General features: G+C 43.7%; 1 protein-coding gene across 1 annotated transcript in view; it reads right to left on the bottom strand.

The window, feature by feature from the left end:
- GRM2 (glutamate metabotropic receptor 2) overlaps positions 1-17,380 on the bottom strand; it is a 50,275-nt gene that overhangs the window by 13,944 nt on the left and 18,951 nt on the right. The window contains exon 2 of the mRNA XM_088134782.1: positions 478-1,315. Coding sequence (XP_087990908.1) covers positions 478-1,315 — 838 coding nt within the window. The remainder of the gene's footprint in view (positions 1-477; positions 1,316-17,380) is intronic.

Raw genomic sequence — 17,380 nt, 5'->3', positions numbered from 1 at the left:
TGTGAAACTCTCTTAAATGGGGATTGATGTGTGTAGCTATCTTACTTTCACTGTGAGATGCAAGCAGGACTTATGGAAAGTCAAATTCTAGGCAGTCAAATCTCCTGGCCTGAGGAAACTACAGTTTTTGTTTAATTTATACTAAACCAGTAGCTGTCATGCCCAGGAGAAGAGGAGAGAGACTCTTCTGACTTGATGGCAAAATTCAATCAGTGAAGGATTTTTCCCATCAATAACATTACAGCAATTTACACAGGAAAATTTCTGGATGACCACAACTCCAGACAGCTTGTGCTCATATAGAAAACTCTACCTTTCAGGATATTCCTGCCATCAGTTGGGATGTGGCCCTGAGATCGCACTGTTCATCTCAGCCTGAGGCTCCAGTCCTGTTCCCCATGCCCCAGTCCTTATGTGTTTGCTCTCCATCACACCTCCCCCAACAGGTCTACACATTAAACCATTCTTTTGGCTTACCATCAAAAGTCACGTTGAGCATGAACTCCTTGTAGAACCTCTTACCATTCACCGGCTTCATGGAATCACAGAGCCTGCTGGCGTTGGGGCACAGTGCTTGATGCATGTTATGAAGAGCATGGGCCATCGCGTAGACTGCATTGACCACGAACATGATCTTGGATTCCTGCTCAAACTGCCCTGTCTTCAGGGAGAAGTGGCTGCAGTTCTGGTTGTGGAAACTACACTGGAACTTGTGTTCCCAGAACTCCTGGAACCATGGGTTTCTGCTGTTGTTGTAGGGATTGAGGTTTTGGAAGTACACAGCAAATTCCTGTACTGGGTAGGATGCCAGTTCAATAGTGATAGCTCCATCAGCTATCGGCTCACTGCCAGCCACTACACTCTCGAGAGCCCCCCAACCATCACTGGCCACCCATGTGAAGGACACATTGATCCTCTGAGCAGCTGCTAATAGCTCTCGAGCATCTTCACTTCGTGTGAATAGCACTACCACCCTTGCACTGGGTTTTTGCATCAGTGCCTTAATCACCCCGTCAAAAGTCTTCTTGTTCATAGAGCGTCCCACTTTCTCAGAAGTGGCAATGCAGATGTTGCGGGCCCGAGCTTGTTGTTCAAAAGCTTCAATGCCTGTTTCTCCATAGTCACCTTCAGAGGCCACTGTGGAGACATAGGTCCAGTTGAAGAACCGCAGGATCTCAGACATAGCTTTGGCCTGGTAGAAGTCCGGTGGGACAGTGCGAGCAAAGTAATCATAGCGAGACTTGTCACTCAGCTTGGCACTGGTGGAAGCATAGCTGATCTGAGGGATCTGGAACAGCCGCAAGAGATTAGCCACCTGCAGAGAAAAAGATCAAGGAAGAGAGGGAAGATTCTTGGTGAGTAATTGGAGAAGTTGAATGTGCAAAGAGGAACAGCATTATTCTGCCCACCCCAGAGTGGAAAACATTACCATTTAAGTATAACCCACTAGAATAGTGTCCTGCTGTTTTTTAAAGGTGGTGGAGGAGGAACTAACATTTTTTCCTGTCCTGTTTGGGGATTATACCTTCTGTAGGCCCTGATTTGAACAATTGTAACTTAAGGTTCAGTTCAGACATTGCAACTACATATGGTAAAGATGCTTAGGAAGGCTTACTCTGAATTTACCAAATAATGTTTCTTATAATTGTTTTGCAATTCCCTGCAGATCATGTGTATTTTCAAAATGTACCCCAAACCCTAGCTTCTACTCTGTATGCACTTTGGTAGACATCAGAATTTCATGTCATAATTCTGATCATCGTTCTGCCTTCAGAAGCTGCTCATGCCTTCACGACTGGAGAGAACCATGTTTACTTATGAAGTTGTATGTTTACAGGATGGGAAATAAAAACAAACAAGACATTATGCATCATAGTTTACCCATAGCATAACACATAGTCTTAATGTCTATGTTTTCTCTAAATAGCAAGTGATCTAAAATTCACTTGATTTTTAATCATCTTTAAATATATTTATGCATCGTCAAAGCTATGGTTTTTCCAGTAGTAATGTATGGCTGTGAGAGCTGGACCATAAAGAAGGCTGAACGCCGAAGAATTGATGCCTTTGAACTGTGGTGCTGGAGAAGACTCTTAAGAGTCCCCTGGACTGCTAGGAGGTCAAACCAGTCAATCTTAAAGGAAATCAACCCTGATTGCTCATTGGAAGGACTGATAATGAAGCTCAAGCTCAGATACTTTGGTCACCTAATGCGAAGAAAGGAGTCTTTGGAAAAGACCCTGATGCTGGGAAAGATTGAAGGCAAAAGGAGAAGAGGACGGCAGAGGATGAGATGGTTAGATAGCATCACTGAAGCAATGAGCATGAAACTGAGCAAACTCAGGGAGGCAGTGAAGGACAGGAAGGCCTGGCGCAATATGGTTCATGGGGTCACGAAGAGTTGGACACGACTTAACGACTGAACAACAAAAATATATTTAAAGAGATGGAGGAGAGTAGATGAGTTCTCCAGGCAAAAGAAGGTTTATAACAGTGCTTTGGTTGGTATCTGACTCCCAGGAGACATTACATATTTTGGGGACTTCCACAACATAACAGATCCCCCCATTTCCTCTACCTAATCTGCCAAAGCGTTGTGAGGCTGCCCTACAATTCTTTTCTCTGCTGATCCTGAAATATAGAAAACAACATTATGGCAAGGAAAAGGAGACAGGAGGTAAACTGTGAGTAACCACCAGTGGTGAATAGATTCCCAGAAGCTCTCCAAGAAAGTACAGTACTTCAAGATGAGCAGTTTGGCTCCAATTTTGTATACTCTGCAGAGAAGCCAGGAATAGATTGATTCATTTCTCATGCTGCTCTGGAGCTGCTTTTGATCTTTCACAAAGGGCCAGTCTGGAGGTGACCACAGTTTCAAAATTTACTCATGATCATGAAGGCTAAATTCAAAGGAAACTAAACTCTATGCCAAATACTTCATTCAGAGATTTTGTTGACAGGGAGCTACCACAGTATACTATATACTATAATATAGTATAATATTGTGTGTGTGTGTGTGTGTGTGTGTGTGTGTTATATAGAGAGGCTGGCTAGCATAGTGGTTAGAGCACCGCCCTTTGATGTGGGAGACCAGGGTTTGAATCCCAGCTGGTACCTACCTTACCAGTAGAGGTCCTTGGGCAAAGACCCCCTAATACTTCACCTGCCTACCTCAAATATGAGAGTGACACGAAGTAAGAGAGTTGTGCCAGCTCTGATATCACCCGGATTAACAAGGTCCACACCAGATGTTGGGGATTCAGGACAATCTGATGATAAGTGGGCTACTGGAACAAACCATACATGGATGAGACAAGAGAACCTGGAATTGATGGAATGCTACTACAGCAGTAGACCTAATGAGAGGGGATATATAAAATGTATGAGGGAGCTATGGATGAATAGAAGATCTACATCCACACTGAGAAACAGCTAGTTACCCAATGCTTCAACATAGTGAAGAGGAAGCTGCTCTCTCAACTTGAGATAGACCAACTACACATTACATCCTGGACTCAAGAAGACCTAGAAGAATACCTAGACATGCAGCCAACACCTGAAACTGGAATCTCACTGCCACACCTTCCATTACAGAGCACAGCAGCTGATATAAAGCATAAGATCATAGATAAACTAGCTACAGTCAACCCTCAAGACCAATTACCAAGGTTCAGTGGAGAAGTACCATCAGATAGTATGCTAGAAGATGCCCATACAGCCCTCACAACAATCCCTACTACCATCATAACTCAAACCAATGAATTAGTATATGCTACAGCTGCTGTAATCCTGAGATGCTTGGCTACATGATCAAGAAGAACAGCAGTACATACCCCTCCTGGAAAATGAGGTTGGAGGCTAAGATCAAAGCAACTCGGAGAGAAGTTAGTCAGCTGCTGGAACTACAGAAGGATGTGGAGATTAAGGATAAGACTCAGCTACTGAAAAAATACAAGGTCCTGATTCTATTTGAAGCCCTAGAGACCGGTAAACAAAGGCTCACAGCACTGGCTACCAGGCTAAGGAGATACACTAGAGAAGCAGAGGCCAAGAAGATAAATGCCCTGTTCTCCAAAGAAGCATCCAAGGTGTACTCCCAACTGCAGTGCAACAACACAGTAACAGCAGAGCCACCAACAGCAGAAACTGAATAGTACTGGAAAAGCATATGGGAGAAAGAGAAGACACATAACACCAGTGCCAAGTGGCTGCAGGACCTGAGAGCAGACCATAGCAATCTCCCAGAACAGGAACCAGTCACCATCACAATAGCAGACATCCAACAGCGGGTCAAGAACATGAAGAACTGGACAGCATCTGGCCCAGACATGACCCACACCTAGTGGCTAAAGAAACTAACAGCAGGGCATGAACACCTAGCAGCACAGATAAACCAGCTGCTAGCAGCAGGCCCCCACCCAGACTGGCTAACACAAGGAAGGACAGTACTGATCATGAAAGACCACCCCCCCCCCCCCGCCAAGGGAACAGTACCATCCAACTAATGGCCAATAACCTGCCTCCCCACAACATGGAAAGTCCTATCAGGCATCCTAGCCGCCAAGCTACAGGATTATATACTCAGTACATGAGCACAGCTTAGAAGGGCATTAGGAACAACACCAGAGGCTCAAAACACCAGTTGCTCTTAGATAGAGCAGTTGCCTGAGACTCAAGGTCTAGACAGGCCAATCTGAGCACAGCCTGGATTGACTATAGGAAAGTCTACAACTCAATGCCACACACATGGATCTGTGAATGCCTGGTGCTATACAAAGTCAACAAGACCCTAAGGTCCTTCCTCAAGAACTCAATGGGACTGTGGAAGACAACACTGGAAGTCAATTCAAGAAAGCTCGCACAAGTGGCCATCAAGTGTGGCATATACCAAGATGATGCACTGTCCCTGCTGATGTTCTGCATAGGCTTGAACCTGCCTAGCCAGATAATCACAAGGACTGGATATGGATACAAGTTCAAGAGTGGAGCTACCATCAGCCACTTCCTCTGCATGGATGACATCAAGCTGTATGCTAAGAGTGAATGAGACATCAACTCGCTGATCCACTTGACATGGATCTACAGTAAGGACATTGGGATGTCATTCGGACTGGAGAATGTGGCTGGATGGTAGTAAAGAGAGGGAAGGTAGTTAAGACTGATGGGGTGGAACTACCAGTGGGCCACATAGCAGACATAGAGACCAGCTACAAGTAGTTTGGTATCTCACAGTCACATGGGAACCACAATGAGGAGGCAAGGAAGACAGCAACAACCAAGTACCACCAAAGGATAAGACAGGTCCTGAAGAGCCAGCTCAATGGGAAGAACAAGATCCATGCCATAATTCTGTATGCCTTGCCAGTCATCAGATACCCTGCCTGTATAGTGAGCTGGCCAAAGGAGGACATGGAGGCTGCCAATGCGAAGGCCCAGAAGCTCCTCACAATGTACAGAGGTTTCCATCCCAAGTCCAACACCCAGAGACTGTACACCACCTGGAAAGAGGGTGAGTGGGGTCTGGTGAGTGTCAAAGCCACTGTCCTGGATGAAACCCAGATCATCCAGGAGTACATCAGTAAGATGGCACCCAAAGATGAGCTGCTGAGAGAATGTCTGAGGCAGCAGTAGAAATGGGAGGAAGTTCAAGCAGGAAGTGCCATGGCAAGACAAGACCCTGCATGGGATGTACCATCAAGAGAAAGCTGAGGTGGCTGACACTGGGAAATCCTACCAGTGGCTGGAAAAGCTGGACTAAAAGACAGCACTGAGGCACTGATCATAGCAGCATAAGGACAGACACTAAGAACCAAATCCATAAAAGCAGGGGTCTACCACACTAGACAGGACCCAAGGTGCAGACTGTGCAGAGAGGCCTCAGAGACAGTCCAACACATAGTGGCAGGGTGTAAGATGCAGGCAGGAACAGAATACACTGAACGGTACAACCAAGTAGCTGGCATTGTGTACAGGAACATCTGCGCAGTGTATGGGCTAGACCCTCCCAAATCCAGATGGAAGATTCCACAGAAGGTCATGGAGAATAGCAGGGCTAAGATCCTGTTGGACCTCCAGATCCAGATGGACAGGCAGGTACTGCTAATCAACCAGACATTGTGGTACCAGGACCAGAAGACAGCGATGGTGATAGATGTAGTGGTCCCAAGTGATAGCAACATCAGGAAGAAGGAGTATGAGAAGCTGGAGAAGTACCAGGGCCTGAAGGAGGAACTAGAGAGGATGTGGAAAGTAAAGGCCAAAGTGATCCCAGTGGTGGAAGGAGCACTTGGGTCTGTGACTCCTGAGCTGGGAGAATGGCTCCAACAGTTCCCAGGAACATCAGAGCTCTCTGTCCATAAGAGTGCAGTGCTAGGAACAGCTAAGATATGCACAGAACCCTCAAACTCCCAGGCCTCTGGTAGAGGACCCGAGATTGAGGAAGACACGTACCACCTATAGGGGTGAGAGGGGATTTAAAAAAAATATATACAGTAATACTACTATTATAGTAGTATAACTATATACGATTAGTTATGCTATTAGATGATACTGAAACATATTCTATTTCATTTCAGAATCATGTAAAATACAGCCACTGGTGGTGGAAAAATAATGCCTTAAATCAATCTTGTCCAACCTGGTGCCACCCAGATGTGCAGAGATTGTCTGAAAATTGCACTTGGCAGCACATCCAAAGAATGTCAGGTTGAGGAAGGCTGGCCTAAATGATCAAAATTAAGAGCATTTAGTGGGGATGATTTAATTATTATTAGTTTCTGGCACTTTTATATGGATAAACGGAATTTGCTTTGATGAAATTTTAGATCCCCACCCCACCCCTGATTTATCTTCTGGATTTTAAATTTGATCAGATCAGTGAAAGTAAGTATTTTGCTGCTGACCTCAACAAGAGATTGGGTAGATATATATTTTCTTTAAAAATGGCAGGATGAAATGTTGAATTAAGTGGCAGCTTCATAAAATTCTGATACAGGATTCCATCAGATGTTCTGACTTATCTCTGATTCTTTAATGGCATAGGTAGAGATTTATATGCAACTAAGCTAAATTAATTGCATATAAATGTCTACCTATGCCATTAAAGTTATAGAAAAACAAACTAGGAGCTGTCATATTCAACGAACCGCACACAAATTATTTGTAGGTGCATGTTACAAACTCTTTATAATTGGGGCTGGCAAAATAACAAGTCTATCTGGTTTAGCTGCCTTGTATTGTGACATCCTTTTTCTTCAGTACTGATTGTCTCACAACTCGGCATATTTCTAACTAAAACTGTATGTGCACTCATAATGAATGTATACATAAATCATTCAGTGGATTGTCTCTCTAGTTCTTTCACCTATCATTGATACAAATATCCTTCACTTTTGCAGGAAATTGCCTGAAGACAGCAGTTTGCAACAAAATAGAAGTTTACAGAAAAAAATTCTCTTAAAATAAAACTACTCAAGGACAATCTTCTTAGAATGCCAACTGTAACTAGGGCATGGATGCAATTTAGGCAAAGGAAGGTCACCCCATGGTCAATATAAGATAGTACTTCCACTTTCAAAGCCTTGGGATGTTTCTTCCTTCAAAATTCTCCAGTTTCTTCTAGCTCAAAGCTGTCAGCCAGAATGCAATAAAGCTTGCTCTGAAACAAGTTGTTCAGCAGGAGATCTAAGGCCTTCTAAGGCATTAATAGTGAGGAGATGAAATCGTTTGCTCTCAGTCATGCTTTTCACTGACATTATTTCTCTGGTGATCTGAAGTCATCCTCCAAATTGTTATGCTGCAATGTTTCATAGATTAATGGCATGCTCTTATCCTTCCAAAGTCATCCCAGTATAAACCCCTGCCTTGGAGGAGCACAGCACAATGCCTCCTATCTTTCTGCTACCCCAGATGATGTGGGGAAAAAGCAGATTGTGGCTCAAAAAAAACTATGACTCCATAGAAAGGTGAAAAATGGAGTTTGGAACATTTCAGCCATAACAACAATTAGCAGATAGCCAGATCCTGCAATTCTTCCAGGTTAGGAAGAAGCTCTAAAACTAGAGTTGAATGGGCTTGCCAAATCAAACTCCTACTGTTCCTTTACTGTTGGAGATCCTTCCAATAATCCTCTCTGAAAGCTTAACTAATCTTAACTGCAGAAGGCAAATAGACATAAGTGCATCTAAGAAGGTAATCTGTGTTTTCACAGGACATGTAAATGGAAGATACTCAACTATTGGCACAATTTGCTGATTGCTTCTCATATCAGCTGTGCTTGCCCTCTCCTGCCTTGGAGTCCCTGTTTCATTCCTGCAGAAGCAGGGTGTAAGTAGAGCCAGGAGCAGAAGAGATGCTGTGGCTAGAATAACAGCATTCTGGAAAGTAAGAGCCCATGGTTGCAACCATAAGTTGGCATCTTCAAGCATTGTTGGGAAAGACTCCTATAGTATCTAAGATCCTGGCAAATCACTGCAAGTCATCATAAAATCTGAAGTAAATGGCCAACGTACATCTATTCCTGACTCCATTTAGCTGATGGTTGTTTAGAAGTAAATTCTAGGGAATGTTGAGCGACTTTCTGATAGATATAAATACATAAGACAGCCACTGTGGTTACTTGGTGAAGGTGTTGACTGGCCCCAGGGAGACACGGGTTCTAGTCCACCCTCAGGCCCAGAAGGTCCCTGGCTGACTCTTGGTCAGTCATTCTCACTCAGCCCAACTTATTTCACAAGGTGGTAGTTGTGGGGGAAAATTGGAGAGGGAGCACTATGTACGCTCCCTTGAATTCCTGAACAAAAGGTGGGATATAAATCTAACAAATAAAGTATACATATAAGGTCCAAAGCTTTGGAGCCTTTGGATTATAGCATTATTTTTTAAATATTTAGCTTGCTCTGCCATATAATTGCTTATGAGAAAGTCATACTGGGTTAACTCTGGCATAATATTGTTTGTTTGGATTTGGCTAAGCTTGATGTGTGAGCTGACCTTGCCTGCTATGGCCTGTGCTTGGCATGTTTTATGAACCCAGCAAGATGACTTATTCCATAACAGTGATTAAACAAATCATAGTTTGGCATGACATGTGGATTGAGTCCAATTCTACTTCCAAATCAGACAATTTCTTTCCATCAAAGAGCTTCCATATATTCTACCAGTTTTCTACCAGGCCCTTCAAATGCTCCGCAAATTGCATCTGATCAACCAACAATTCTGTATGTCTACTCAGAAGTAAGTCCCATTGAATCAGGAAAGTAGGTGTAGAACTGCAGCACTGATTGTACTTGGAGTAATTTAACTGGAATTGATGTAACTAAGATTAGTCCTGTTGATTGCAACAGGTTTACTCACAATATAACTACATTTGGTTCCAACCCATTATGCAGCATTGAAGAAAGCTTAAATCATTGACTTTCCACCTGATTTAGGAGCCCACCAGAAGAGGAGAAAACCAAGAGCAGTAAAATATTTGCTAGCATCAGTTACAATGTGCTACAGAGCTGTTGCAGATGGTATCCCTGCGACCTGTAGCTCTGACTCTCCATTTGCTCCAGATGCTCTGCAGTAAGGCTTGTTTTCTTCAAAGAGGAAAAATCCCCACTAATGAGGTTGTTAAAAATACTGACTACAAAAGAGGCAGGCTAGAGAAAAATCTTCATTTCTGATAGACTCTGTGGAGTGGAGAGCCAGCACACACTTCACAGCTTGGAATGTGTCAAAACCTTACTGCATAATTAACATAACAATTAATTAGAAGCAGAAAACTACATTCTCTAACTGCAAGTAAAGACCCAAGGCTACAAACCACCTTTCAATGACATTGCACACTCGACATTATGGAATTTTACCTAAAACTAGGGATTGTCAGATATGGTCTGCAAGAACCTGGATGACCACTAGACATTAACTGAGAAATGTTGACATCTGCTGGTCAGATCGTGGCAGATCAAATCTGGCTAACTCTGCAAAATCCTCATGTTTATCCAAATATGTAGAAACGAACAGCTATGATTCCTTCATCTTTATCAGGCCTGATTTTTAAAATCATTTTGAATTTTATGTCATTGGTAAAGCCTGCAAAGTGAAAATTTTGTTAAGTCTCCATGTGGAACTCTGGACCACTTAGTGCTTCTGCAAGAATGCAAAAATATGGAGGTCAAAATAATCTCTGTAACAGTTTGGGGAAAGTAAATGGACAGTTTGGTTGACATGGAAATGAAACTCTAAAAAGAATACTAGCTGCCAGTTAGTTATATTTAATCATCTTATGTTATTTGCTAGACATTCGTAGCTTTCATTCGTAGAAAACACAGATCAGGTAAATGCCTGGGGAGGGAGCCAATTGTCTTATTTGTTCTTCAGCTATCTTTTTCTGGCTGACAGAGAAGAGAACTGTAGTGGCTCATTTCAAAATGAAGCAAAGCATTTTAGTTTTTAAACACTAATATAGCTCTTATGGAGCCTCAGGTCCAAAGAATATTATCTCAGGTTAGAGGTCTGTGGATACATGGCTTAATGGAAAAACAGTGAACTCAGGAGCAGAAATTGGAAAAGATCAATTTGATTGTTCTACTGTACAGTACAGAATTTCAGGTTACCAGAAAATCCCGTTTTCTCTTTTGTGGCCAGAATCAAAATCATGGGTTTTATCCTAGTATAGTAGTTACTTTACTGATGAGTGCCTGGAGGTTTATTAGTAACATTGCTTTCCAAATGATCAATATAATTATTTTTATATGTAGTTTTAGTTACTATCAAGTACATGGGAATATCCCTCATTTTACCTCCACAGCAACAAACCTGTGGATTGGGCTGGGCTGAGAAATAGCAATGCAGGGAACTACATAGTCACATGGAAACTCGACCCTGAGTTTTTCCAGTCCAACACCTTAATCATTAGACTGAATTGCTATATTTTGACATTATTTCTGTTTTCTCCTCCTCCTCCTCCTCCTCCTTCTCCTCCTCTTGTTTTGTATTGTAACAAAGTTCCTCAATGCATGATGTGACCAAGGGTTTTGCTTTTCAGCTGGCTTGACGCTGAGAGGGAGTGATTAGGCCAAGATCACCTAGCTGCCTTCTTGGCCTAAGGAAGGACTGGAATCTGGGATTCCCCACTCCTAGTCCAGCACCACTACACCATTTTGGCTGTCATATGCCCTTTAATGTAACGATTGCTATCTGTAGGCTCAGACTGGATTCTCTTGCTCAATCCACCAAATTGATCTGGGCTTCAGCTCCTTAATCCAGACTGTTTTTCCCCTCCATCCTCCCATGATCCAGATTTTGATTCTTTTTTAAAATTTCATTATACTACCTATGCTACATGTTACAAAAAATGAAAATCTCCTTCATTTCAGCATTGGTTTCTTATGTCTTCCAAGGCATATGGAAACAATGATATGAAATGAAGTCTGGAACCAGCTCCCCGCTCCCACTGTCACTAGGCTAGTAAGAATAAATCTAGAATTGCTTTTAGAGCTAATTCTTTAGCTAGTGCAGTGTTGTCCAGACTTGGCCACTTTAAGATGAGTGGACTTCAACTCCCAGAATTCCCCAGCCAGCCATGCTGGGTGGGGAATTCTGGGAGTTGAAGTCCACTCATCTTAAAGTGGCCAAGTCTGGACAACACTGAGCTAGTGGGTTAAGGTGACTCTGGAGCATGCATGTGCCATGAAAACTGGTGGAGGTATTTTTTCTTCTGGAGTAAATTTCTTCATTGTAAGTGAAAAAAGGAAGGCAGAGCTGACTACTCCAACCTGCTGCTCTCTAGATATGTTGGGATTGCGAACACTGTATTTGGCTGTAGCATTTCACATAACCCTCCCTGCCCCAATGTTCTGGAATAACTGAACAGGCCCTTCTTGGCCTATTTTGTTATTATTGGGGGCTTTATTTTTAATATTGGCTTTTTTTTCTGCATATTTTGGGTTTTCCATGCTATCTTTCCCTCTTGTATGCAGAAAGTGCTCTTCTGGCTTCAGAAGATTTGCTGCACAGAAGAGAGAGTTTGCTGTTGGAATGGACTACCACGGCCTGCAACAAACTGCTGCTGCGTGGAGTGGTCCAGTTCATGGTTCCAGTCACGTCCTCCTTTGTAATGCTACCTCCCTTTCATCTTTCTCTTTTTTTAATGCTCTCCACTCCACTGCTACATTGGTCATTATTTCTTGGCCATTTAGCATCTTAATTCAGGTTGTGTTGCCCTTCCTTAAATAGGTTATTTTGTTATTTCTGCAACTCCCAGGATTGCTATGAGCCAACACATGACTCCCCCATCGGATGTGGAGAGAGAGATGCTGCTGTGGCTACAGCTGCCTTGGGACTCATGACTGAAGATCAGCAAGAGAAGGACGCTCGTGTCATGCAAGACACAAGAGGAGCTGACCGTGGATGTGACAGGAAAAAAAAAAAAAACCAGAGTCATGTGTGCCCAGAGCCACACAGAGATTTCATTCCTTTCCATAACCTGCAATTTGTTTGATGATTGTTCTAGTTGCTAGAGGCTTCCACAGCAAACCCTGATGAGGTAATCATGAAAATGCCATGATTGCATACCTATGTCATGACATCCAATGCAAATACATGTCACAGCAGTTTCATGATTACCTTGTCATGCACTTCACCACTGTCATCCTTACACCCCTCCATGGACACTTCTGCTTGCTGCAACAATAACCTTCAAATCCAGTTCTCCCCAACCAGTTACCCAAGGTCACATTGACTGTAGACTCTGGGAACTGCAATCCCAACAAAGAATTAGCTCTAGAAGCAATTCTAGTTCACCGAGATTCATTCTTAACTAGCCTAGTAACAGTTGGAGTGGAGAGCTCACTGTGTGCATTATGACATCATAGGTTACAAGGCAACTTGGTGCTGCTATTTTAAGATAACTTCAACAGTTCAGACTAAATCCTTTCTAATCGAAACCTGCACTTTTTTCTGAAAAAAATGGCAAGTGTGTGGAAACAAATTAAAGTAAGTGAAATATGGACATTTAGATACCATTCTTGCTGAGCTCTCAAATTAGTTCTGCTTCTTCTAGAGATACTGCAACATCACCAGAAGACCTCTTTGAACCCTCATGAAGGTTAGGAGGTTTAATTATGACCCCTTATTCTTCAAAGATTATCTACCTTTGTTTTAATTATTGTTGATCTAACCATAATTGGATGGATAGTTGCAATGTGTTAATCCAAAACCTGGTTTACAAACTATAATGATTTAGTGTAGGTGTAAAAATGGCTTACATGACTCATTAAGCCAAAGCCAAGTAATGTTTTGGTTTAATGCAGTGCGAATCTTATCTATGATGGAATAGATTGCTAGCAGATTGTTCTTTGAATCTGTATTTCTAGTAGGAGAGATCCCTTCTGGAGTTGACCAAAACACTTATCCATCTCAACTTTTATCACAGCATATATCCTTTTTAGGCAACTAAATTTTGGCTAGATTCATCAAAATACCTGGGTCAAAAGTGGGGACAACTTATTGTGTGAATCCGTTAAACCAATTAGTACTGATGCAGGAGAGAGGCAGTTTTAACCCCACTGGGAGCACTTGTCAGTCAAATTATCCTTTCCCAGTCAGCCATGCTGGGTGATTCTAAAAAAAAAATCATGCAAGTTGGTTGGTGAGTTTGCTAAGTGGTCCATCACTGGCATCCTGAATTTGTTTAAATTTGAGAATCCCTTCACTAGGACCGAGGTCTTTGTGGCTCAGCCAATCCACTACCATATTGTGGATTCCTGTTTTCCTGTACGAGATGGCACATTTTCCTCAGCCCAGCTAACAGAATTTTTTTGCCACCTTGGCTGCCTTGATCTGCTGCCTCCCTTTTTCCTGATATGGGTGTTGATGATCACATTGTCTGTTAAAAGGAGGACATGTTTTTGGAACTTGTTCAAAGCTTGTTATGCTGTAGTCCCAGGGGGTTTATGCTCCTTTGGCCTTCCCCATCCAGACTTCCTGGGCTATTTGTCCTAGGCAGTACATCTTCTATAACCTGAGGTTGCAATTATGATGAACCTGATCTGGTGAGAAGGCCACAAATCAATGCCCATATGGTTGAAGAATGCTCTTGCTTTTATTAAGAAACCCAGGTCCTTGAGGGTCTACATCATGGTTTGGATGTCCTTCTTTCCTTGTATGGTGGATCAGGATTGGATCAGCAGGTCATCTAGAAGGGGACATATACAGTATGTTTTCCCTGGGATCTGAGGTGGGCTATAATATTTGATATGGCAGTTTCCTAGCTCCAGTAGAATGTCATTCCTGTTCAGTATTTATTTATTTATTTATTTAGATTTGGGCACCACCCGATTACAGACCAACTTTGGGCAGCTTGCAACATAACAAAACAAGATAAAAACACAATACGAAATAGGTAAACATGATGGGAATCTGTCCATTTGACACAAAAATATGTCCAAGACACATCCAACAAGGGGCTCCATCCACTCTAACCCAAGGCCTGAGAGAACAGCCAGGTTTTTAAGGCTATCCAGAATGTCATCAGGGTGGAGCCACTTGGGGGACATCATAACAGAGGGCAGGCACTGCAACAGATAAGGTGTGCTTCCTGGGTCCTGATTTATGACACTGTTTAATCAAAGGGACCTGGAGCCTACCAACTCTGAGGGCATGTGCTGGCTAGGCAGAAACCATGGGAGATAGGTGGTCTCTCAAATAACCTAGTCCTGTACCATGCATGGCTTTACAGGTGATAACCAGTACCTTGAATCACACTCAGAAGCATATTGGCAACCAGTGCAGCTTCTGAAGCAGAATTGTCTTTGGCTATGTCTGCTCACTGCATTATGGACCAGTGAAGCTTCCAAGTGGCCTTCAAGGGAAGCCCCAGGTAGAGTGCATTGCAGCTGTCTAATACATGAGGGCTAGGGTGAGTAACTGTCTGAAGGGACTCCAGGCTCAGGAAGGGGTGCAACTGGCACACTAGTTGGAGCTGTACAAAGGCTTCTTTGCCACAGCTGCCACAGACTCTTTGAGCAGGAGCTGAGTCCAAGAAGACCACCCAGATTGTGTACTACTTTTGAATGGGGAAACGCTACCCTATCCAAGATAAGAGATGGAACAACCCTGGATCTAGGTGGCCCTAATATCCCCAACCACTGTCTTGGTCGCAGTTCTTCTTCCTGTTCCTTAAAGTTACTCTTACAGCCCATAACAGCCATTTGGTCTTGGTAGGATTGAGTTGGAGTTAGCTTCTCCCCATCCAGGTCCGCATAACCTCCAGGCACTGGGACAGAATTTTGACAGCCTCACTTGGCCAGCCTGTGGTCAAGAAAAAGAAATGGGTATCAGCTTACTGATAACCCCAAACCACCAGATGACCTCACCTAGTGATTTCATATATATGTTAAAACAGGAAGGAGAGAACGTCAAGCCCTGTGGCATCTCACAAAGGAGGGGCCTAGGGAGCAACCTCTTTCCTCCTGCCATCACCAGCTAGAAACAGCCACAAGGAAAGAAGAGAATCACCATAAGAGGGTACTCCCTCAATTCACAACCCCAACAGCTGGTCCAGAGGGCCACTGTGGTCAACAGTATTGAAAACTGGTGAGAGATCAAGAAGCACAAGGATGGATGCACCCTCTTCATCCTGGCTCTGCCATGGGTCATCAACAAACATAACCAAGGCTGTTTCCGTACTGAAGCCAGCACTGAACTGAAACTGAAATAGGTCTAGATAATCTGCTTCCTCCAGGGTTCTCTGCAACCACAGTCCAACCACCATAAAAACAGAATGATGGAGACAGGTGATAGTTTTTGAAGATTGTTGGGTCCAAGGATGACCTCTTGAGGAGGGGGTGCACCACCCCTTCCCTCAAAGAGGCTGACACCACAGCATGGATCCATCTATAGGATATCTCCCTGGCTGCCTTAACAACCCAGGCGGGACCTGGGTTCAACAAACTGGTGGTCAAGCTAACAGTGCAGACAATCCTGTCCATTTCCTCAAGTCACTGACTCAAACTCATCCCAGATCACACCACAAGAATAGGTCCCAGCCACCCTGGCTGGACCTGCCCAGTTGCAGTCTAACCCCAGTGGATTTGAGCAACTTTATCTGCCAGATAGCCAAAATATTCCTCACAGTGTCTCTGTAGATGGTTCTGTGGCCCATCCCTGCCCAGCAGGAACTGGGTCACTCTAAATAGGGCTGTTGGATAGCTATTGGCAGATGCAATAAGTTGGAGAAATATTGATGTTAATATGGGTTCCTATGCATGTTTGATTAGTCTCACTCTGAGTCTTCTTTTAATGGCACTCCAGGCATTTCTTATTGTGTTTCATCTCCCAGACCTCCTCAGTGAACCAAGGATCACTCTGGGATCAGTGCACAGGGAGAGGCCTCATAACGGCAATATGATCCAAGGCTCAGCCACCCATTCATTCAGACAGTGACTCTTGGCCAAACTGTCCATCAGACCCTCAGGGAAATCCCCAGCTCCCTCTGGAAGCTCATTGGGTAGAACAGTCACCTGGGGAGGGTAACACCAGTGAGCCAGAAAGCAATCAGGAGTGATTTGTCGAGAGCAATGGACTGATGTTAATGTCCTCCACTACCTGATCATATCACTGCCCTGAGACAAAAACCACAGATCTAATGAGCAGCCACCAATATAGATCAGCCTACCACTGACTTGAGGCAGGTCTGTGGTTGCCATAGAAGCCACAAATTCCTGAGCTGCCCTGGACTTAAAGCCACCCGAAAGCAAATTGAATTTCCCAACCACCAACAGCCTCAGGGACTCTATTCCCAGCCCAGTGGTGGAATCCAGCAGTTCAGGTAGGAATGATAATGGGCAGCAGGGATGGCAGTACACCCATAGCAATCCCAACTGTTCCCTAGAACCCAACTTTAATCAAAGTGCCTCACATCCAATTACCTGCAGAGCAGAGCCTCTAAGAGCCTTCAAAGACTCACAGATGACAACAGCCACCTCATCCAATCTTCCCATGTAGTCTCAGTTTATGTAAAACCTGAAAATGTCTGAGCCCAGCCAGGTCTTAGTTAGACATGCCAGGTTGGTGCCCTCATCCATGATAAGGTCATGAATGAGGGCAGCCTTATTACAAACCAACCTTGTCAAAAGCATGGCTGGAGCTCAGGGCCACTGAGGATCTAATAACCAGGCACTGAGGGTGGAAACTGAGTGCCAGACAGTGGGACCATTTTCAAGCAGTGTGGCGCACTGTGGGTTCCTACCAGACTTAGCTCTGCCCATCACCATCCTGATGTTCCTGCTTGCCCTCTCAGCTTCCCCCACCCTGCTCCCCTCCTTATTCCCTCCTCCTAGGCCAAGGCACATATTCACCAACCTCTCCCACTCACATCATACATTCACAAACC

The sequence above is a fragment of the Python bivittatus genome, unplaced genomic scaffold (assembly GCF_059951505.1).
Source record: "Python bivittatus isolate LINGU-HERP-01145 unplaced genomic scaffold, Pbiv_v1 ctg000080_np1212, whole genome shotgun sequence".
In the NCBI taxonomy this organism is placed as follows: Eukaryota; Metazoa; Chordata; class Lepidosauria; order Squamata; family Pythonidae; genus Python; species Python bivittatus.
This window is presented reverse-complemented; position numbering and strand designations above follow the sequence as displayed.